The sequence below is a fragment of the Bidens hawaiensis genome, unplaced genomic scaffold (assembly GCF_021521415.1).
Source record: "Bidens hawaiensis isolate Kalapana, Puna unplaced genomic scaffold, B.hawaiensis_p1.1 tig00014709_1, whole genome shotgun sequence".
Classification (NCBI taxonomy): domain Eukaryota; kingdom Viridiplantae; phylum Streptophyta; class Magnoliopsida; order Asterales; family Asteraceae; genus Bidens; species Bidens hawaiensis.
This window is the reverse complement of record NW_027492286.1, coordinates 403,717-427,780: the sequence shown is the minus strand read 5'-3', so window position 1 is coordinate 427,780 and position 24,064 is coordinate 403,717. Positions and strand designations below refer to the sequence as shown.

General features: G+C 40.2%; 1 protein-coding gene across 1 annotated transcript; it reads right to left on the bottom strand.

The window, feature by feature from the left end:
• Window positions 1–9,285: 9,285 nt before the first annotated feature.
• LOC143547289 (uncharacterized) lies at window positions 9,286–12,198 on the bottom strand. The gene is made up of 5 exons (XM_077038750.1): window positions 12,105–12,198; window positions 11,903–11,949; window positions 11,427–11,515; window positions 10,124–10,257; window positions 9,286–10,009 (listed from the first exon to the last, which is right to left on the bottom strand). Exons 1-5 carry the CDS (start codon window positions 12,147–12,149, stop codon window positions 9,338–9,340), a joined length of 987 nt encoding a protein of 328 aa, XP_076894865.1. The 5' UTR covers window positions 12,150–12,198; the 3' UTR covers window positions 9,286–9,337.
• Window positions 12,199–24,064: the final 11,866 nt, after the last annotated feature.

The window sequence follows — 24,064 nt, the reverse complement described above, 5'->3', positions numbered from 1 at the left end:
ATTGGTTAGCTTTGCACCGTGCCAAAGTCGTTTGTTATGACAAATTCATTCGTATCCCGCTCGTCAATGGCAAAATTCTCAAAGTCTTTGGCAAAACAATCCCCAAGAAACTCAACCTCATGTCTTGCTCTCAATCTCGTAAGTACTTGCGCCAAAAGTACGTTCCATTCCTAGCCCAAGCGGTGGTGAAGATCCAAAAGAAAAGAAAATTCAAGACATTCCCGTTGTTTGTGAATTTCCCGGCGTTTTTCCCGAAGACGTCTTTGGTCTTCCACCCGTTCGTCCTGTTGAATTTCGAATCGACCTTATGCCCGCGCGACTCCCGTAGCCAGGCTCCTTACCGCTTAGCTCCTTCAGAATTGCAAGAGTTATCGAACCAACTCCAAGAACTCTCCGATAAGAGCTTTATCCGTCCAAGCTCTTCTCCTTGGGGCGCTCCCGTCCTCTTCATGAAAAAGAAAGATGGCTCGTTTCTCATGTGTATCGATTACCATGAACTCAATAAACTCACCATTAAAAATCGTTACCCCTTGCCTCGCATCGACGACCTCTTTGATCAACTTTAAGGCGCAACTTGTTTTTCCAAAATCGATCTTCGATCGGGTTATCATCAATTGCGTGTTCATGAAGACGACATTCCTAAAACCGCTTTTCGTACTCGGTATGGACATTACGAATTCTTGGTTATGCCTTTCGGATTAACCAATGCACCCGCGGTATTCATGGACCTCATGAACCGTGTTTGCAAACCATTATTGGACAAATTAGTAATTGTTTTTATCGATGACATTCTTATCTTCTCCAAGACCCAAGCCGAACATGAACATCATTTACGTTCCATTCTCGACCTCCTACAAAAAGAACAACTTTATGCCAAGTTCTCCAAATGTGAATTTTGGTTAAAAGAAGTTCAATTTTTGGGTCACGTCGTCGACGATAAAGGTATTCATGTCGATCCCGCCAAAATCGAGGCCGTAAAAGATTGGAAGACTCCATCCACACCCACGGAAATCCGATCTTTCCTTGGTTTGGCCGGGTATTATCGACGATTCATTCTAAACTTCTCTAAAATCGCGTTACCCCTCACCGCACTAACTCATAAAGGAGAACCTTATGTTTGGGGATCGAAACAAGAAGAAGCTTTCCAAACTCTAAAGCATATGCTTTGAAACGCTCCTGTTCTAACCCTTCCCGATAGAAACGACGACTTTGTGGTATTTTGCGATGCATCCAACCAAGGTCTCGGTTGCGTTCTCATGCAACGAGGTCAAGTTATCGCATATGCCTCAAGGCAACTCAAGGATCACGAAAAGAATTATACGACTCAATATCTCGAACTTGGTGCCGTCGTTTTCGCTCTCAAAATCTGGAGACAATATCTTTATGGCACAAAATGTGTTGTATTCACCGATCACAAAAGTCTACAACACATCTTTGACCAAAAAGATCTCAACATGAGACAACGTCGATGGGCCGAATTACTTAGTGATTACGATTGCGAAATTCGCTACCACCCCGGTAAAGCAAATGTTGTAGCCGATGCCCTTAGTCGTAAAGTTAATGTTAAATCCATTCTGCTTCATAGCATCATCATTCAAACCGATCTCCAAGACCGCATCTACCGAGCCCAATGCACCTCCATTGATGAAGGCAATATGTATTATGAAATGTCATGTGGAGCCGAACTTCAACTTGAAACCAAACCCGATGGCTTGCTTTATTTTCTCAATCGTTTGTGGGTTCCCGATCATGATGAACATCGTACTTTCATTCTCGACGAAGCTCATATGTCACGATATTCCGTACATCCCGGTGTGGATAAAATGTACTTAGATCTTCGATCTATTTATTGGCGGCCGGGTATGAAAAAGGACGTAGCACTTTATGTCTCGAAATGTCTTACTTGCTCTGTAAGTCCCCTTGGGGCGTCGCCGATCGATACGAGATCCGCACGAGGTCTAGGAGTGCGGAATCCTCCTAGACTCGTTTAATGGTGTAGAAGACGAAGAACACGATTACACACAAACACATACACGAACAAACACACGAATGGGATAAACACATCTGCAGATCTTTTATATAATAACCAAACACGTTACATACCGAACATAAACAGAAACACGGCCGACCCGAGGTGAGCTCTACCTCGGGCCGTCCCACACGACTCTCCCTCTCGGTTTCTCTCTAGACAATTGAACTGTAACACAAAACTCTCTAACTTTCTGGATACACAAACCTAAACAAGACACATATATATAAACAACTTCACGGGCTTGGGCCTGTAGGCGAAGTTGTTACAACTTCGCCTAAGGCGAAGTTGTTCTAACTTCGCCTATGGCAGAAATTGTTACAACTTCGCCTATGGCGAAGTTGTTCTAACTTCGCCTATGGCGAAGTTGTCCTAACTTCGTACATCGTTTCCGCTGATCAGAATTGCATAGCGACGGTCACAAAATGCACCAACAGACTCCCCTTTGACCGTTGCTCTCAATTCTAACAAACACAAAAGATCATCTGTTACAAAACATGCACCAACAGACTCCCTCTTAACTGATGATCTTCTGTTTGCTCATCAACCAGCCGTGTCTAAAACTGTCGTGTAGCTTCACAAATCTACCAATCACCCAGCGTCTTCCATATCAGATCTCCTCTTCAGTGTAAGCTTCTCCGACTAAATAGATTGAGGTCTTTGAAATGCATGCATCCCCGTGCCTAATTGATCATCTCAACCAATCACGTGAGTCCTTCTGACTTCACCAACACGTGAAGTTGGGCTCCCTCCACAACTTCACCAACACGTCGGCATACGATAAGGTTTAATCTTCAACTACTCAACATCAAGTGATCAATTTCATCACAAAACCACCTTGACAGAATCTAACACACATGACCATTAATTAATCCGAAGCATCTTCAATCACCAGGGATAACGATTAAGAACATAAACACTTTAATTCCCGATTAAATCCAACTTGTTCCAGAATTTTCACTTTAATAAATAAGCATCACGTTTCAGGATCCAATTCTCGAACGCCTTGAAAATAACATAAATAATATGCTCTGACCGCAATCCAGTAATGACGAAAACCTTCAGTTCAATTTGACTTTCTTCAGTTGGTCAACCTCGAACAACAATAATTTCATTGCCCACAAACACCCAAATATGTGTCAATATCCAGTTTCAATCAATATCCCATTCACAACCTCAACTCCATATCCAGAGTTGACACGTATTTGTTCACACGTAAGACCAATAGATAACAAGTTTCACTCGTTGACGGAACAACGTCTTCGGTCTCACAATAATCGTGTACACCTGGCCATACAGACGAAAACTCTTTTTTTTTTTTTTTAACTTCGCCTAAAGTCAACTTCGCTCCTCCTTAACTTCGCCTGGCCATAACTTCGCCTGGTCATAACTTCGCCTGACAAATAACTTCGCCTGAGATAAGCGAACTTGTGAGGTAGGCGAAGTTGTGAATAACTTCGCTTAACCTTATATATTCGCCTAAACCCTAAAATTTAAGCGACAACTTCGCCTGAACCCCAAAACTTCGCCTGCGGCGGCTGTTCGGCCAGAAACGCATCAGAAACGTGCCAGAAACACCAAAACGTAGATCTCGAACCATAGCATAAGAGCCTAAGGCTCTGATACCACTTGTAAGTTCCCGCGCGGGGCGTCGCCGATCGATACGAGATCCGCACGAGGTCTAGGAGTGCGGAATCCTCCTAGACTCGTTTATTGGTGTAGAAGACGAAGAACACGATTACACACATACAAACACACGAACAAACACACAAACGGGATAAACACATCTGCAGATCTTTTATATAATAACCAAACACGTTACATACCGAACATAAACAGAAACACGGCCGACCCGAGGTGAGCTCTACCTCGGGCCGTCCCACACGGCTCTCCCTCTCGGTTTCTCTCTAGACAATTGAACTGTAACACAAAACTCTCTAACTTTCTGGATACACAAACCTAAACAAGACACATATATATAAACAACTTCACGGGCTTGGGCCTGTAGGCGAAGTTGTTACAACTTCGCCTAAGGCGGGTACTAACTTCGTACATCGTTTTTGATGTACGAAGTTGTTTATATATATGTGTCTTGTTACAACTTCACGGGTTTTTGATGTTACAACTTCGCCTAAGGCAAAGTTGTTCTAACTTCGCCTATGGCGAAGTTGTCCTAACTTCGTACATCGTTTCCGCTGATCAGAATTGCATAGCGACGGTCACAAAATGCACCAACATGCTCAAAGGTTAAAGCCGAACATCAAAAACCTTTTGGTTTACTCGAGCAACCTCCTATCCCCGTTTGGAAATGGGAAGGCATCGCTATGGACTTTATCACCAAATTGCCTCCCACTCAAAAGCAAAATGATAGCATTTGGGTCATTGTTGATCGATTAACCAAATCGGATCACTTCATCCCGATCCACGAGAAGTACTCCGTTGAACAACTCGCTCAAATCTATGTTCGTGAGATTGTATGCCGCCATGGTATTCTTTTGACCATCATTTCTGATCGTGACGCTCGTTTCACATCCCGTTTTTGGAAATCACTTCAAAAAGCTTTGGGCACTCGCCTCGATCTTAGTACCGCTTACCATCCTCAAACTGATGGTCAATCCGAACGTACAATCCAAACTCTCGAGGATATGCTTCGATCTTGTGTTCTTGATTTTGGTGGAAACTGGGATGCTCATCTCCCACTTATTGAATTCTCATACAATAATAGCTATCATTCTAGCATTGAGATGGCTCCTTTCCAAGCTCTTTATGGTCGTAAGTGTCGTTCTCCGATTTGTTGGAACGAGATTGGTGAAGCCCAAATCACCGGTCCCAAGATGGTTCAAGACACTAGCGATCGTATCGATCAAATCCGCAAAAATCTCCTCACTGCTAGAAGTCGCCAAAAGAGCTATGCCGACAAACGGCGAAAACCTCTAGAGTTTAATGTTGGTGACCTTGTCCTTCTCAAAGTATCCCCTTGGAAGGGGGTAGTCCGTTTTGGAAAGAAAGGAAAATTAGCACGCCGTTTTGTAGGCCCATTCAAGATCCTCGAAAGGATTGGAAAAGTGGCTTATAAGCTCGATTTACCGCAAGAGCTTTCCGGTGTTCATCCCACCTTTCATGTCTCAAACCTCAAAAAGTGCTTAGCCAAAGGTAATCACCATATACCTCTCGACGAAGTACGTATCGATGAAACCATGCAATTGATCGAAAAACCCGTTGAAATTGTGGACCGCAATGAGAAACGAACCAAACGTAGCCGCATCCGTTTAGTTAACGTCCGTTGGGAATCACGGCGTGGCGCTGAATTTACTTGGGAACGACAAGACGAGATGAAGGAAAAGTACCCGCACTTATTTATTACGGATTCTTCTTAATTTCGGGACGGAATTTCCTAAAGTAGGGAAGACTGTAACATTCGTCATTTTCGGTCTTTTTTGTATTTGTATTTTTATCAAAACCCGACCCGATTTGTAAACAAAATCTTTCACTAATATAAAATATTGGATTTTTATGTTTCATAATCATCTCTTACTTTTTGGATTTGTTACTAGTTTGTATTATTTGACTTGTTTAAACTTTTAAAAAAAAAAAAACACATGCAAGTATTGATATAAAACAAGGAAAACAAGTTTGACTCATTCCCTATATAAACAACCCCATCCCCTTCATTTCTTCTTGCTCATTCATCTTCTTTCTCTCTCAAACTAAGAACACTATCTCTAACCTTCAAGGTTCATAATTATCAAACAACAACCTTCTTTAATTTTTGTTTTGTTACTTACTAATTCATATCTTGTGGTACAACATATATATAATATGCACCCATTGTTTCCTTCGGCTTTCATCTTCTTCGGGAGGTGATATGCTACAAGGCAAGGCTTCATGAAGAACTCTTTGTTGTTTTTGATTATACTATTTTCTTTTAATGCTTTACAAGTCTTGTTTATATTGTAAGTAGTTTAGTTTTAATTCATGTTTAAAGAGTTTCTTGGTCTTGGGTATGAAGTCACTAGTCTCGGTTTTATCCCGAGATTAGACCCGAATCAAGACCGAACCAAGACCGAACTCTTGTTTACTAGCTTTTGTTTTAAATAGTTTTGTTTACTAGTTTTGTTTAAAATAGTTAAAATAGTTTAGTTTTAATTCATGTTTAAAGAGTTTCATGGTCTTGGGTATGAAGTCACTAGTCTCGGTTTTATCCCGAGATTATACCCGAATCAAGACCGAACCAAGACCGAACTCTTGTTTACTAGCCTTTGTTTAAAATAGTTTGTTTACTAGTTTTGTTTAAAATAGTTAAATAAACATGCTTATGAAAGATTTGGACCTTGTAACTTCTAAAACCATTTTGATAGTTCTATGGTATATGGGTATGTGGCAACTATCCTCGGTATCATTCCGAGTCAAGGACCGAACCAAAACCGAACTAACCGAGTTCACTTGCCTAAGACACACAAGTGTGTTTTTGGCAATCGAAACTCATCTTTTCTTCAAGAATATATTTTAAACTAATTTTAAGTATTTTATCAACTTACCTGGTGTGTCGGTATCCAACTTGATCTTATAACAAGCTTGGGCCGGTGAAACCAAATACTCACTTAACGGACATTAAGGTTCTTCATAATAGAACTATATACTTTGTTAAGTCTTTCGATTTTATTGAGTTATCTCAAAACATTTTGGAAAGTTAACTTTTGAGTTTAGTTAATTATCTAGACCCAAGTTAACAAATCCAAACACTCGATTAAAACCTTGTTTTGGTGTTCATATACCCAAAGGGTCTTGTATTAGTGCATTATAACCCACATAAGTTACTTAACATAGGTTGAGTAATAATTATGAATGAAATACCAAGACCCGGTTTCGAGTAAACTTACTTTTTAGAACATATCTTTAATTTCCCAAATATTTACATTTTTAAACCATAAACTTCATTTATTTACTTTACTTGTCATACTTTACTTTAAACCCTTCCAAGACTACCTACTAACTTAAGACCCATTTAATCTAGGTCTTGCTCGCTAAACCCGATCTCCGATTATTCACGAATCAATCTTTCAAGTTATTTAGTTAACGTGAGTACATTTCATCCCCCGTTTTCACTTTTATCTTTTGGGGGTAACATGCATACTTATTCAACAAAAATGATTTATATTATACTCATTTCTCAAACCACAAACTTTAGGGTGTATGATGCTAGAATACTTGCTCTATTGTGTGTTATATGTCTCATATGCTTTACTTGCGCGAGTGTTTATTTTTATGTTGTTGTTGAGCCTCATTAAGTATGATTATACGCTCCCCTAACTACTTAGCCTTGTGCTAGTAGAATAGAGCCTCATTATCCGAGTATGTCGGTTGTTACCGAGTAGAAAGGATCGTCATTTACATATGTTTTATATGCCACGATTGATGCTTTTATTTATAGTCTCATATACGTTTGTGGATTTCGCTCATATTATATATACTCAAAACTATGAAATTGCTCACCAACGTACGTGTTGACAAATGTTATTTTATGCATTGTTACAGGTTTGATTATTTCTTGAGTTGGAGTGCGAAGACGTCATTCTATTTGATACCGCTAGGTTATTAGAAGAATGAACAATATCTATCTTTTATATTTTGGTGTTTATTTGTATGAACAATATGTGTCACTTTGATGTTTGAATGAAATTAATCAGTTGATTAAATATTGTCACTTTAATAGTGTCTTGTGTATTTGTTCAATCGCGTTGCACCCCGGCATATTCCGCCGCCTTTGGTCGAGATGTTACATAAAAGCATAAATGATATATAATTTATATTTATTTACTAAAACCAAGATATGAAACAAGGGGAAACTGACCAAGGAAAAAATTGAGTTTTGTCTTGTTGAATAACTTGTTTATTTGGAAGCAATAAATGATTTCCAATGCATGTCTTCACCGTTTCGACCACGCCATGTACCATGAATTTTGCCATCCCACATTTATATACTTGAGTGGAATATTTTACAAAACAACTTTGGTGTAAGGATCGTACAAAACATTTATGGTGCGAGCACATGCATGTATCTATTAAACTAAGGGGTTGTTTGTTTATATCTGAATTGAACTATTTAGATGTAAACATCTGATTCATTCAGACTTCAGATTGTTTTGTTTCAAATAGAAAAACATTTGAATGGCTAAAGTTAGGTGTGAATCATTCAGGCATATTGTTGTTGCTAAATTGGACAGAGACTCATTCAGATCTAACTCATTCAAATCTGAATGAACCAAACAGCCCTAGTGGATTTGTGTGAGGATCCTAAGAAAAAATTAGGTAAACTGAAAATAAATAATATCAACTTTTGTGTATTGACCGATAATAATCTCAACTTTAAAATCACAACCATCAGTCCTAACTTTTAATTATTTTTGTCTCAATGGATATTCGTTAAAAAACACTTAACGCCGTTAAGTTTCTTTCCAAGTTTCAAACTGATGTTTTAGGGCTTTTGATCGGAAGAACAATACCATTTGACTGATGTAAAACTTATCTCGAAACGGAGATTCAAATAACTTAATTTTTGTTATTTGAAAATTCAAACACTCGAATTGAAACATTATTTCGTCGCTTGTATCATCGTTTCGAGATAACTTTTATATTAGTTGACTTGTATCGTTCATTTCGATCAAAAGACCTAAAACATCGGATTGAAACTCAGAAAAAAACTTAACGGCGTTAAATGTTTTTTAACATATGTACATTGTGACAAAAATAGTTGAAAGTTGGGACCGCTGATAGTGATTTATAAAATTAAAATTATTATCGGTCAATATACAAACATTTGGATTATTAATTTCCAATTTGCCAAAAATTTATAGTTAGAACAAACGCGTCATTTAAGCTTATAAATATTGGTTTAGATACATAGTCGTAACAATATGAACATATCATTATAGATCGTTCACGTGTTTGGCTCGAACAACTTAAGCATTCCACAGTGTTATAATAACTGGTTTGGTGTTTAGATGCACCTTTGTAATCAGCAATTAAAAATATCACTTAAAAATCGTCAATTTTGAATTATATATATACAAATTGTTTATATATATTAGTCTTCACTGCACGCCAATTCACATCCCACTTTGCACGTCATCTATTTCTTTTTACACAAATTTCTACATGACATTCGTACCACATTTAATATACAAGACACATATCAAAGCATCATTTAATTTCCATTTTCAAACTAGGAGTTCTACAATATAAATAATATAAGTTATTACACTGTCATTGTAAATGTCATAATATCTTATATATACTCTTTTGATGCTCTCAAAACCGTTGAGAGACGGACATGTGGTGGTGTCTACTATGCGGAGATACAATCGAGATAAGACCTCCAAGTGGTGGCTTCATCTTTGATCTATAAATCATTTCATCATACGGTCGTCTATAGAATCTTAAAAATGGAATAAAACATTCCTTACACTTATCAGTTTTACTTATACTTAAATGACACTCTTTTTTAGAAAACAAGGCTGGTGAGTGTAGGAACGATGGTTTAGGGGTTCTCGGGTGGTTTACACCTGAGTGGTCCATGACTTGAGTTTTTTGTGGTAACGGTGTTGTTGGGAAGAAGCTTTTTCTCATAGTGTTCATGTTTCTTGTGGTTGGTGATGCAAATGAGTAGGATCGAGCATTGATAGGCGAGATGAGAGCAGACCCTAGTACAGGCGTGGACGTGGGACTCACTTTGAAGGATGACTTGTCTGACAAAGTTAGATACCATGGTTTAAGTGTGTCCAAATGAGGGGAAACACTGAACGCAAACCGTGAAGAAGAGCATGCACCAACTTTAGGCTTCGTTGGACCAGATGAAGGATTAAAGCGAAGAGATGCAGCTCGAGGGTATGAAGTGAAGTTATTGAACTCTTGAAAATCATCAAAATCTACTGAAGAGATCATTGTTGTGACCGATGATAACTCAATAAATGTCTTGACACCCTACAATTAACAACATAGTATCATAAATTTAAACAATATAAACAACATATATTGATTATATTATAATAAGATCTAAATGTTACATATATTAATATTAATATTAATATTATGTACCTTCCAAAGATATGGAAAAAGTGAAGGAGGGTCAATGACAAAAGCTTTGTGTAGACGACCAGGATAGTGCTCTCCTATGGTCTTCAGTGCTGCCACCATTATGTTCATAAACCCTGATGCTGACCTGAAAAAGCCTGTGTGCATTTTCCTCACCATTAATTATTTTGTTTTTTTATGAAATTATTTTCAAAATTATTTATGTTTCCACTTTAGATTTTTCTATTAAATATAAAAACTTTGAATGAAAATTTTGAAATGTGGCAATTATCCAATACTGCTATAGTAAAAAATTGGCCACCTAAAAGTCATTGACTTTAAAATCAATAATTTACAGGGACACTAAAGTCACTTCTGGATTATTTGATTCTCTTTTTCGAATGCATATGTTAAAATATTGTAAGTTGTATGTCATTTCAGGTATATTTTCTAAGATTCTAATGGAACCAAAAATAAATATCAAATTCATATCTAAAACACTTCAAATTTCCTATAGAAAAATTTTGACTTGTTTGATTGTTTTGAATTTTGATTACACTTCAAACTCTTACACTGAACTTAAATAAATATAATTAAATGTGTGAGGTTTATTATATAAATACAATATTATTCAAGATTTTAATTATGATTTAAAATTAAACTTTAAAATGAATTCAAAAAACCTAAGATATAATTAGCTTAACTAAACTTGAACTTCGTAGTAGTTACAAAGATTTAAAAAAATAAATTTATATAACAGGTGCCCTCAGTATTAAACTTTTAGACATACTTAAAAAATCATATTGAAACATGCATTTGTGACATATGCTACTTTTGTATAACTCAATCTGAGATAATAAGGGCAATTCCGGCAATTTCTGAAACAAGTCTGAGAAAGCTTACCGGTTTTCCGACACATAAATCGTTATCAAAGTTAGAATTTAATTAGACATTAATTATGTCATCCGGCGTGACATTAATTATGCAATTAAAGTTTAAAAAAAGATTTTATAAAAATGAAGGAATGGACAAAAAAGCATTTCAGACAGTGAAAAAGAGGGGTTTTGGGAAGGACAACGTTGGGAGAATGTACATTAGTTTCCAACATCCAACTGACGTAAAGTTCATCCACATGTTTTGTCGTTGGATATTACATTTTTGCCCCTAGCAATTTCATTATTTTACATATTGTAGTATATGATATATGTTTGACATGTTGGAAAATATAATATTTAAATATTAAGTTGGTGGAATCTAAATTTAAAATATGTGACAAAGTGTCAAATTCAAATGGTAAAATTACTTTTATTCAAATGTATAGACTTACTTGCATCAAATAAGACAACCAACTGTTCCACTGATTTTGCCATTGTTTGAATTGCAACCTCCAAAGTGAAAACCAACAAACGGGTGAACCTATGTATGTACATTTCAAAAATAATAACATTGAGAATAAATACATAACTAATATATATATATATATATATATATAAGTTAACATGGAATTAAGTCAAGTCATGAATATAATTAGTAGCTTTGGGTTGGTTAGTGTAATCAGTTTAAAATCCATATTGTCTTCCGTATGTCATTATCTGTTTTATGTAAAATTGTATTGGAGTGTTGTACTAAAACTAAACAAAGTTACACATTTAAAAGTTAGAAATGAAAAAAAAAATGTATAGAATTTTATGTGTTTAACCCTCAGCAAACTTTATTACAACCCGTCTACAACTCATTCGCAACATGTTAATTGTTTAGATAAACATGTTAAATGTGTACACAAATATTAGATTGGTTACATACTGCTTTTGTGAGCGAAATTTGAGATAATCTTGTTTGATCCGGAAAATCTACAACAAAAACATGAATTAGTAGAGAATTAGGAATCGTTTGTAAGGAAAAAATTATAAATTTGAATAGCAGTATACACATGTATAAACATTAATAACGTCGCATAAACGTCTTAAACATGTCATTAAATATAGCTTAAGTACGATATGCTTACCACAACAGGTCGAGATTGGTCATCATGACCAGCTACATAAGCCATACCATCAGCTATCTCTCCAGCAAACTCATCAGCAATAAGAGCATCTGCAATTTACCATAGCCAAAAGTAAGAAACATAGATTAAAATCTACTTTAGTCATGATAAAAGCGAAAGCAATTAACTGAAGGTAAGATTCTGTCGAGTATTTGAACAAATAAAGCAAAAAATTCATGTATAAAAAGGAGAGATTCAAATATTCAATTATTAAAAAGGTGAATTCATAACTTTACAGAAAAGTAATTACATATCATGTGTAATGATATTATAATCACAACCACAAGTTCAATAGTATATCCTTATTTTTCAATCTTCAAACTCCAAAAGCAGGGGTTACTTTTGGAAATTATCTGTAAAACTATTTTTTTCCTCTAAAAAGCATAACGTAATCTAATTAAAAAAAATAAACTAAATATTCTTCCGTCTAGTTACATGTAATAATTTATTTTTCAAAAAAGACTGATTCGTATCCTTTAATTATGATAGTTCAAAATTAAAGAACACGAATCAATGAAGAAAAGAAGAAAAAAACTATACCAACGCTGAGGTGTTCTCGCCAAGCGAGTGAAGCTCGAAGCTGCTTCGCAGCTTTCTTCACATTTTCGCCTTTGGCTTTCAAAAACCTCCTAACACAAGCTTCGTTACAAAATTTTTCCTGTAAATGAATACACATTAGAGATCTAAGACGACATCGTATCAAAGATTATGATGAATGATAATATACATACCTGTTTGAGAGTGAGTGGAGAAGGTTTTTTAACGAGTTGAAGAACAGCTTCAACTCGGTTCTTCTCGTTCTGCGTTTGCTGGATTTGAGCAAACGCAGAACGAGTAGAATTGTTGTCTTTGTTAGTCATCTTTAAATGTGGAGAATTGACAGAAGTGTGATTAATTAATATTGGAAGAAACACAAGGCGGAACTGAACAAAGATTGTGTAATGTGACTTCAATTTCACGCATTCATTTTAATCTTTCTATGATGTTTTACTTCAAATGCAGTTACAGATGGTGTGTGTGTGTGTGTGAGAGAGAGAGAGTGTGTGTGTGTGTGTGACAATGTGTGTGTGTATTGGTGGGTGGTGTGGGTGATGTACGTATATATAATATAGCCGTAACGGAGTTTGGTTGTGTGAACTGAAACACGTCAATAGTGTGAAGGGGTCAAAATGGTAGATTCATAACGGCAATGTTGGGACTTGTTTTCACTTTTACCTTGAAACTTCAAATGTCTAAATAGTTAGATTGTAGTTTGGGCATTTTTATTTTTTTTCTTTAATTTGTATATTTAATAAGAAATTTATTTGATAAACTATATGTTGTGAAGCTTCGTTGGTCATGGATTCATCCTCTAATATTACGTCACATTATTGCTGACTGGAAACTGGCTAGGATTCAGATAAAGCCCATTTTCGCTCACTTGACCCTTTTATAGATTAAACTCATGCTCACGAGCCACTTTCCCAAACATTCCCCTCCAATTTGCCAGTTAATGTTCGCGAGTGGGCTTGCGCTTTCTCCTTCGGTGCCCCCCCCCCCCAACACTTGTTGCGGTGTTCGATAGTGACGTGGCAAAAAGCTACCCATATCGCGCCCTTGTTGAAGCTTCGATAAAGGAAAGTCTTAGAAACATTGATTCTTATAATAATATGTCTATGAAGAAATTTTTTTTAAAGGTTCAATTTTTTTTTGGATATTGAATGCATAAGAATAAGGTTTTTTTTTAGCTAGTCAGGGTTTTAAACTTTTTTAATGTGTCGGGTCATCGATTTTTTTAAAGCATGGAAGGTGATTTTATCGGGTTGATTCATAGTTTTTATGTTAAATGTATGAAGGCTGTCAAAATGAGTATGATGATTTAATAAGAAACTAGGACTAATTTTGATGAATAGCATAAAAGATCAAGTGTGACGTGAACTGGTGTAAAAGAATGGATAACTAGATAATATAAGGAACTGGATGATTAAAGATATGTAGTTTATACTTTTGTTTGTTTTTTGGGTTTCTTTTATCTTGTAAGTGGTGCTTCTTTTGGTTTAAATAAAACTGGCCCTTAAATAAAAGTAGTTTATGCTCGTTGGGTTTTTGTGAAATGCCTCAACTTTATTTTTCTTCTTGTTATGCATTTCGAAGTTGCTTTGAAATCATAAAGTTGTTTAAGTTACTTAATTTTGATCATCATGATTAACTTTATTCTTTAGCATCAAAACTGGTCTTCAAAACTGAATTTGGTGTCTAGAAACAAAGTTGTTGATTAGAACCAAGTAATTTGCGTCTTCAGAACCAAAGTTGTTGATTAGAATCAATTTTGTTTTTTAGTACAAAAGTTATTGTAATTATAGTGATTATGGTTGTCAAAACTACTAATTGTTATAAAGTTTCATGAAGGCTTAAGATGGCTCATTGCAATTGTTAATCCCCTATATAAGAAATCATTTGGTCTCCTTCTTTGAGAAATTTTGTCTTGTCTAATTATTGATTTTGCGTTGGAAGAAGTAATACAATCTCAAAACGAATCGTTGCTTGGTTGGATCGAGGGCCAGTGAATCGTTAATTTAGGGGGGAGCTTGTATTGTGGCCCGGGATAGTTTTGGTCACCCCTGTTTTTTTGCTCATTATTGCAAATTTACGTGTCTTCATCCAAAAACTTTTATACATAGTGCAAATTAATTTGAATCCGTCCGAAAATTTTGAGCCCGATCACATCTTGAGTCCGATCACACCGGTTTATAAAATTTTTTGCACGTATTAAGTCTGGCCACCACAGTTACATATTATTTTGTTAGTAAAAGACGTAAGTTCGGCTTGACACATTTTAGTTCTCGTATGCAAGAAATTTCCAAGGTTTTTCTCCATGGTGAAAAGGAAACAATGTCTTATTTCGGAGTTAGGTGCTAATGTCGTAGGGATGAGCGTTTCGGTACCAATTTGGTGCCATCAGTTTTGAATCGGTACCAAGTTTTGAGTTTTCGGTATCGATACGGTACCCGTATTTTCCCGAATTTTGTACGAAATACCGGAACCGAACCGAGCATTTCGGTACCAATATCGGTACCAAATATTTCAATTTTTGGGGATCAGGATTTTCGGGATCGGTAGGTCGGTACGTACCTGTACCATCTCGAATTCATCTCTATAACATCGGCAATGTTTTGGTTTGGGATGTGGAATGATCAAGGATTCCCACCTCGCATATTGAGATCCAAGATTGGCATTAATGCCAAAATCTTTTATCCGTTGTCACACTCTCGAACACACAAGACACTTGGAAGTGGGCCCTCGATGTGGATGGTGGTAATCTATCGACTCAATCAGTTACACGATTGATCAAGGAAACAACATCACAGATCGAGAAGGCACCTTATGATTGAAACATATAGGTACGTATTAAACTAAATATTTTCGATTGGTGTGCGTTTTGAATCGAACCCCAACTAAGACTAAAGATTTTCGTAAGAAGAAAAAATGTCCAAGTTTCCCAAACATCAATCCTCTACGTGGTTCGTATGAAATGACAACATAACACCTTTCTGGTAACATGCAAATTAGCAAACACATATGGCCTATGGCTTCTATACTCCCGTGTTTTTTTGTTCAATAGTGTGTATATATACGTTTTCATCCGAAATTTTTTAAATATAATGTTAATTTACTTGTTTTCGTCTGAAAATTTTGAGCCCCTAACCCACCGTATTGGTAATACACCCTTTTGATATTTTTCTTTCCTTTTCAGCTACACCCTTCTGCTAATATATATGTATTTTTAAGGGAAATTAGCATGTAGTGGAAGATGTCGTCAGGTCTTTTGTGACTACAGAAAGCACGAGTGTCAATCTAGATCATGAGTGGTGATGATTATGGCTTTTGTTGATCATTGAAGGAGGTCAACATTATTCAAAATCCATAAAGGTAATCATGATTGGGTTCCACTTCCATTCATGGTGAATTCTACTTTTGTATAGTTAAACATTATGTGTAATTGTATAAATATTGTTCGGTATATATAACACTGGTATTTCGCCTTCAGTACTGTGGCGAGCCTTTTCGGTTCCGATACTTCATTACGTAGTACTAGTACTAGCAGTACCGAGGTCATCCCTATTGAAGAGGTAGGTCCCCGCAAAGCCCAGTTGGACCCACAAGACTCACCTTGAAGAGGTACGTCTACGCAAAGACCAACTGGTTCCGCAGGACCCACCATGCTCAGAGAGATGAAGACCTTACACGCAGTAAGCCAGCTGTCACCGCAGGAAAGTCTCCCTTGGTACAGTACCCTGCCTGTTCCCGTAGCTGTGGGTACAAGCCAAGAAGGAAGGCTACCCGCACTAACAGTAAGGCTACACGCATAAGGCACTAACTCTTAATACTTCAGTAATGTCACCTGAAGAAGGAATGAGCAGGGCGGGAATATTCCCGCCCAAAAGAGCCAGTCTGTACGCTTCTAGAAGATCTTTTGTACTATACCTACCAAGGTATGGACAAATAGACAAGATCTGACAAAAGCAACCCATGAACCAATCACAGGGTGACAGCTCACTGACAATAGTACGAGGAGGAGCACGCTCCAGTACAAAATGTCACTATCAGCCGCTGCCTACCCACCAACTCCCATCATGGCACGAACGTAGCCCATAGTTGGTGGAAAAGGAATATTATATACAGCTGGCCGTACCTGCTTGGAAACCTACCTTCGGCTATAAATACTCCAACACCCTGGAACAGTATCATCATCTTCTCTCTAGCTATTTCTCTCTATATACACTTATATTAAGAGCAACCTAGTCTGATTCTCACGCCGGAGGGTGGTCACAAGGAAGAACCCCCCCCCCCTTCTCAGTAGCGAGCTTACGGTGTCTGTTTTGCAGGTTGAGAAGAATAGCCATCTTTGCCGGACCTAACCCTCGTGGGAAACATCTACTTAACCCTAAGATTATCCTTAATCTGTCGGGGTCACTTAGTATTTCTTCATTGGCGCCATCCGTGCATTAAGCTAGAACTTACTCTTCTTTTTCTCAGTTTTTTCAAACTTCTGGAAAGATGGTTAAGGTTACTCCGATGCCAAAGGCACCGGGTAACCAAGAACCTCCGGTAACCACAACCCCAGCTACTGGGGCAAGTGCAGTAAACAATCCTCTCCTGGGATTCATTGATACCCAGTTGGGGAAACAACAGACGAGACTTCCCCGACAAACACCAGAACAAGTTAAAGCTTGGGCGGAAGCACGTCAGAAAGAATTTCAAGCCGAGTTGGACGAACGTTTACGTTCAATCCAACAGGCCAATGACAAATTCGGAAGCACTCGACAACAGCTCAACATGAGCAATGATTGCGAGTATTTGGATGATGAAGATTGGGAAGAATCTGACAGTGACGCAAACCCACGTCATAAGGCGAAAGGGAAGCGTAAAGAAACATACTTCCACTCCAAAAGAAATTTCGAAGAAACTTTCAAACCAAAGAACACGGGGGGAAACCCACGTGACTTCTCCAAAACTTTCAGACCAACTGTTGCGAATGCGGGAACGTCCAAATTGGCAAGGGACATTGCGGAAGCAATCGCTCCAAAGAGTGCCAAACAGATGTCCAACATAGGCACTTACGATGGCATATCTGACCCGGACGATCACATGAACAGATTTATAGCGGGGGCAACCGTCAGTAATTGGACGGAACCCACATGGTGTTACATGTTCCAAATGACGCTCGTCGGGGCAGCCAGAGCGTGGTTTGATCGTCTACCGGTCCACCACATCTACGATTGGGCAGACTTCCAGCACAAATTCAGCCAGCACTTCAGTCAACAAAGAAAATATACTGAAGAGCAATGGACGATCCTCAACTGCATCCGAGAAGAAGACGAATCTTTGCTAGACTTCATCACTCGCTTCAACTCAAAGAAGCTAAGTCTGGGCACTATTAGCGAAGATCTTGTTCGCGCCGCTTTCATCCAGGGCGCTGAGTACCCAGAGCTCATCCGCACGTTGATAGATAAAGACGGCATGCCACCCACATGGGATGCCATCATGACGGCAGCTAAACGCTTTGCCGAAACGGAGAAGCAACTGGGTAGAAATCTTCCCCAGAGCACAAACCTCTACACCCAGAGAACAAGAGAAAATAACGTCCGTACCGCCCGACAAAACAAAAGGAGGAAGCTTGGTATTTGGCAGTCAAGGGTAAACTTTGACACCTCATCCAGCTCTCGCCCTCTCTTAGGCGGAAGGGACAACATGCAGTCATCGAACCGGAATCCCAGATGGACGCCACTCACCAAAAGCGTCACCGAGATATTTGCCACCGAGAAGCTCCCATGGCCAAAGGCTCCAATAATCCGACAGCGTTAAAACGCTGATCAGAGCAAATCCTGTGACTTCCACGGGACAAAAGGCCACACCACGGAGGAATGCACATCCTTGAAGGATGTCGTCAAAACATTCGTCAAAGATGGGAAACTTACACACCTCGTGGCGTCAATGAAGAACGGAGGGAGGAAAGACAATCGGTACAAGGGCAATGGACGGAAGCCCGTCGACATCAGCATTCACATGGTTCACGGCAACATCAGAGAAAGAAAACGACTAACAACATAGCCAAGTGCGTGGAAGGAAGCATAAGTGCGCTTCCCGCATGTGCCAGGGGGGGGCCAACAAAGAAGGCCCCATAGTCATCAAAAGCCAGCTGGGGCACTACATCACCTCCCGCACCCTTTCTGATAATGGCGCTTCATCAACGATCATGTATAGATAGTTCTTCGACAAGCTAGACGACGAAGACAAAGAACGCCTAGAAACAGCTTACGCCTCGACGGCAGCACAAACACCCCCTTGGGAATCCTATCTTTCCCCGTCACTCTCACGGACGGGAAGTACTCCCGCACAGAAGACGTGGAATTCGTTGTAATGAGGAAGCCACACCACACATACGACATTCTCTTCGGGAGAGATAGGATGGCAAGATTTAATGCCGTGGTGTCTTCGGTCCATGGTATGATGGGATGGCCAACAGCAGAGGGCGTCGCTATGATCACGGGCATTCCCGAGGTATGCATCGCATCTGTCTCATCTAAACCCAAACCAAAAATGGCTAAACCAACCACCTCTGAGCCAGAAGAATGGGCCTTCAATGACAAATACCCTGACCAGGCCGTTACCATTGGCCCAACGATCACTAATCCCACACGCACCCTACTCAAACGCTTGTTGCAAAAAAATGCCGACATCTTCGCGTGGACACCAGCTGACATGACTGGTGTACCTCGAAGTAAGGCTGAGCATAAGCTCAAGTGTGACCCGGCGTTTGCGCCGGTCATACAAAAGCGTCGCGTAATGGGTGCTGAGCAGGCTAACGCGTGTAGAACCCAAGTCAAGGAACTCCTTGACGCAGGCATCGTACGCGTTAGTAAATATCAAACATGGGTTGCAAATCCCGTCATGGTACCAAAATCCAACAAACAATGGCGCATGTGCATAGATTTTAAAGACCTAAACAAAGCATGCCCCAAGGATTGTTACGCGTTACCCGAAATTGACCTTAAGGTAGATTCATTAGCACCGTTTCGCCTTAAATGCTTCCTTGATGCGTATAAAGGGTACCATCAAATCCACATGGCTGTTGACGATCAGGATAAAACCGCATTTCAGACGCCCGATGGCACATTTTGTTACCAAATGATGCCATTCGGACTAAAGAATGCCGGATCCACATACCAATGCCTGATGGACAAAGAGTTTCATGCCCAAATCGGAAGGAACTTGGAAGTTTACATGGATGACTTGGTTATCAAAAGCCTCGAGCCAGAGGCGATGTTGAAAGACATCGAAGAAACTTTCAACACGCTCAGAAAGATAAACATGAAGCTCAACCCGAGCAAGTGTTCCTTTGGATGGAAGATGGGAAGTTCTTAGGAGTCATCGTTACCAAAGATGGCTTCAGAGCGAACCCCGAAAAGGTTGAAGCCATTATGAAAATGGAATCACCTACTACCATCAAACAGGCTCAGACACTGAATGGATGACTAGTCGCACTTAACCGCTTTTTGGCAAACCATGCGGAAAGGTCGTTCCCATTCGTGTCAACATTGAGAAATTGTTTGAAGAAAACGCACTTCCGCTGGACACCAGAAGCGGAAGCAGCCTTTCAAGAGATTCGGTCACGCTTGATCGAACTCCCAACACTCACAGCACCAGAAGTGGGGGAGGAATTAATTCTCTACCTCTCCGCCACAGATAGAGCAACTGGGGCAGTCTTACTAGTAGAACGAAAGGGCATCCAGATGCCCATATACTATGTAAGCCGTGTCTTAACAGACGTGGAAACCCGGTACTCCACCCTGGAAAAATTAGTCTTAGCGCTTGTACAGGCTTCACGCAGGCTAAGACGATATTTCCAAGGCCACCCAATCACCATTCTCACCAACTTCAAACTTGCAAACGTTCTAGGCAAACCCGAGTTGTCAGGGCGCCTAGCCAAATGGGCAATTGAGTTGGGAGAATACGCGATAAAGTACAAGCCAAGACCAGCCATAAAAGGCCAGGTCTTGGCCGACTTACCCGCTTCGCGGGAAAAAGAGTGCCAGGAAGAGGCTCAACCCTCTCCAGCACAAGACATTAACGATGTCTGGCGACTCTATACTGATGGAGCAGCCAACAACGAGGGTTCAGGCGCAGGGTTGAAACTAACTAACCCAGCAGGCCAAGAATACACTTACGCTATTCGGCTGGATTTCCCAAGTACGAATAATGAAGCGGAGTACGAAGCATTCTTGGCCGGATTAAGAATTGCGCGTAAGATGGGGGTGAAAAACTTGGAAGCCCACGTGGATTCCATGCTAGTAGCCAACCAGATAAACGGGACGTACACGGCCGTGAACGACACAATGGCCCTGTACCTCGCACATGCAAAAACCCTTATGCGCGATTTCAACGATTGCAAAGTTGTGCACATCAAGCGAAGCGAAAACAAATCTGCGTATGCGCTAAGCGAGCTTGCATCGTTAGCCTTCACCCACTTGGGAAAGGACATCTGCGTTGAACTTCTTGGAGCACCATCAGTCCCGCACAAGGAAACTTGTGTCATCCAAACCGGCACGGAAACATGGATGACGCCAATCATAAATTACCTTGCGACGGGTGTATTACCAGAGTCAAAGGCACAGGCAAGAAAGATACGCTGTAAATCACTGAACTATCAACTTGTTGATGACATACTTTACAGGCGTAATTTTCTTGGCCCACTCCTCAGATGCGTTGACGACCAAGATGCCGACTACCTCCTAAGGGAAGTACACAAAGGCATCTGTGGAGTACACGCAGGTCCACGCGCAGTTGTAGCTAAGCTAAACAACGCGGGAAACTTTTGGCCGGGGATGCACACGGATGCGCTGGCCTACATCAGAAAATGTAGGTCCTGCCAGCTCTACGCACCCAACACGCACCGCCCGAAGAATGAACTTGTTCCAGTCACTTCTTCATGGCCATTCCAGAAGTGGGCCATCGATGTTACATGCCCATTTCCCACAGCAGTAGGGAACGTTCAGTTCCTAGTGGTAGCTATCGACTACTTCACCAAGTGGATAGAAGCAAAACCCCTAGCCCAAACAACCGCAAAACATATCAAAAAATTTATTTGGGAATTTATTATTTGTCGTTTTGGACTTCCACAGAATCTGGTGAGCGATAACGGCACCAACTTTGCTGACCAGGAGCTACAAAAGTGGCTGAAAGAGCTTCAAATCACCCACACCTTTACCTCAGTGGCACACCCGCAGGGTAATGGTGAGGTGGAAAGAGCAAACAAGAGCATCGTCGATGGCATAAAGAAAAGACTCTTGGAGCATAGATCCGGCTGGGTGGACCAAGTTCCACATGTCCTTTGGGCAAACAGAACGCTGAAAAAAGCAAGCACGAGCGAAACCCCATTCAGCCTCACCTATGGCACTGAAGCCATGGTTCCAATCGAGATTGGTCTACCCTCACCAAGAGTCATAACTCAACCAGAAGACAATGAGGCGGAAAGACGGTTAGACCTTATGCTGACCGAAGAGCGCAGAGACTTAGCCGTAGCGCGTGAAGAGAACTACAAGCGACAAATGCAAAAGTACTACAACACGCGGGTGAAACTCTGCAACTTCAATGTCGGAGACTACATACTGCGTAACAACGAGGCTTCGAACCAGGAGCGCCCAGGAAAGCTGGCCCCTGTCTAGGAAGGGCCATACATTATTAAAGAAGTTCTGGGAAAGGGCGCATACCGGCTCGAAAGGCTCGATGGCACCCCCATCCCAAGAACATGGAATGGAGCTCAATTACGCAGATGCTACATGTAGATCAATTCCAAACTTGTAACTAACAGGCCTAGAGCCACTTCTAATGGAAATGATTCTCCATATCACATTGATGCTGATAGCCTTACCTTTATACTTATGATCTGACCACACTGATATGTCGGTATTCACCGCATAAATAAGTGATAGAGGAAGTAAGTCGTTGCTTGTGGAAAGCGGCACAACCCGCATAAACACAAATAAACAGTAAAAATTTCTAAGGAAAAGATGAGGAAAACCTTCACGCAGGTCAGATATAGATGAAGTTTGGTCATCCTACTAAGTGAAAGTGACGGTCCTACCCGCACAATCATGATAGAGGAAACAGAACATTAACCTATTATCTAACACGCGTCGAAAGGTTAACTTATTCAAAACACTTAGAAAATTGCATGAGCAAATCATATAATGTTTATAAGGCAAGGCATTAACAAAACATTTATATTCACGCTAAAAGCTGTTCAAATATTACAAAATGGCTAGGTATCTACCCGCCTACAAAAAGTGCAAATCTATCCTAACGGCTTGGAGGAATCTCAAGATTCAGGCTTCGGGACCACTCCCTCCAAACCCACTTGAACCCGCACCATCAGTTGGCTGCGGCTGTTCAAGGAAAGCTTTGAGAACAGCTAGCCCGTCATCAGCAGCAGCAACTTCATTCACCTTTTCCACGACCGGATGAGAGAAAGCAGCATACTAGTTCACAGCTTGGTCATAGGCAGCCTCAGTATCAACATCGTGTAGAGGAAATCTGGAAGGCGAGATGCCTTTCTCTGCAAATCCTAGGCCAAGTAAGAAACCAACTTTCTCTCCATCCTCATGAGAAGCGTTGAGGGCTGTGCTCATGGCATCATCATAGGATGTGTTCGCGAAAATCCGATGCACAACCTACAAAAAAAAAACTTTTCTAAGTATAAAAAGCAAAAAGCAAAGAATAATTGAGCTATGCGTACCTGCGGCAACGCTTCTCGCAGAAGCCGATCGTTATTGGACAATGACTCTTGAAGGGTAGCTTGAGCTTGATCGCGTGCGCGTTCGGCCTCATTCTTATTAAGGTTGGCAAGCAACACCTCCTTGGCAGTAGCTTCCTCAACGTCTTTAAGCTTGCGCTCAGTGCGATCAAGCACACCCCTCTGATCCAAGAGCTCTTGTAGTTTCTTGGCATCCTCCAAAGCCAAAGCCTCATGAGCCTGCTGAAGCTTCTCCAGTTTAGCTTTCAGTTCTTCATTCTCAGTGCGTAGAGGCTCAGCAACAGCTTCAGCTTTTGTGGCCCTTTCAGTCGCATTACGCGCAGTTTCCTTGGCCAACCTAAGCTGTTCGTTAACAGTTTGAGAAGCCTTGGAACGGGCCTCATGCCTAGCTTGCATTTCGGCCTCAAGGTCCTTGAAGACCTTTTCTCTCTCAGTGACGGCGGCGGCAAGCTTCTTGTTCTCTTCCCTCAGTGATCGCACCTGAGACCCCTCCAAGCTACGCGCAGTCCTTAACTTATCGTTTTCACGACAAAGTAATTCGACACGCGGCTGCATCCGGTCAAGTAGAATTTGGAGCTCGGTGGACAACCTGCCTTCCTGGTAGCTAACCATTGCCCCCCCAATGCAC

Coding starts and splice junctions, on each gene's coding strand:
- LOC143547289 (XM_077038750.1), bottom strand. CDS start 12,149: ATGGCTTATGTAGCTGGTCATGATGACCAATCTCGACCTGTTGTG. Junction 11,516..11,902: donor AAATTTCGCTCACAAAAGCA/GTATGTAACCAA, acceptor GTACATACATAG/GTTCACCCGTTTGTTGGTTT. Junction 10,010..10,123: donor TTTTTCCATATCTTTGGAAG/GTACATAATATT, acceptor TGTTAATTGTAG/GGTGTCAAGACATTTATTGA.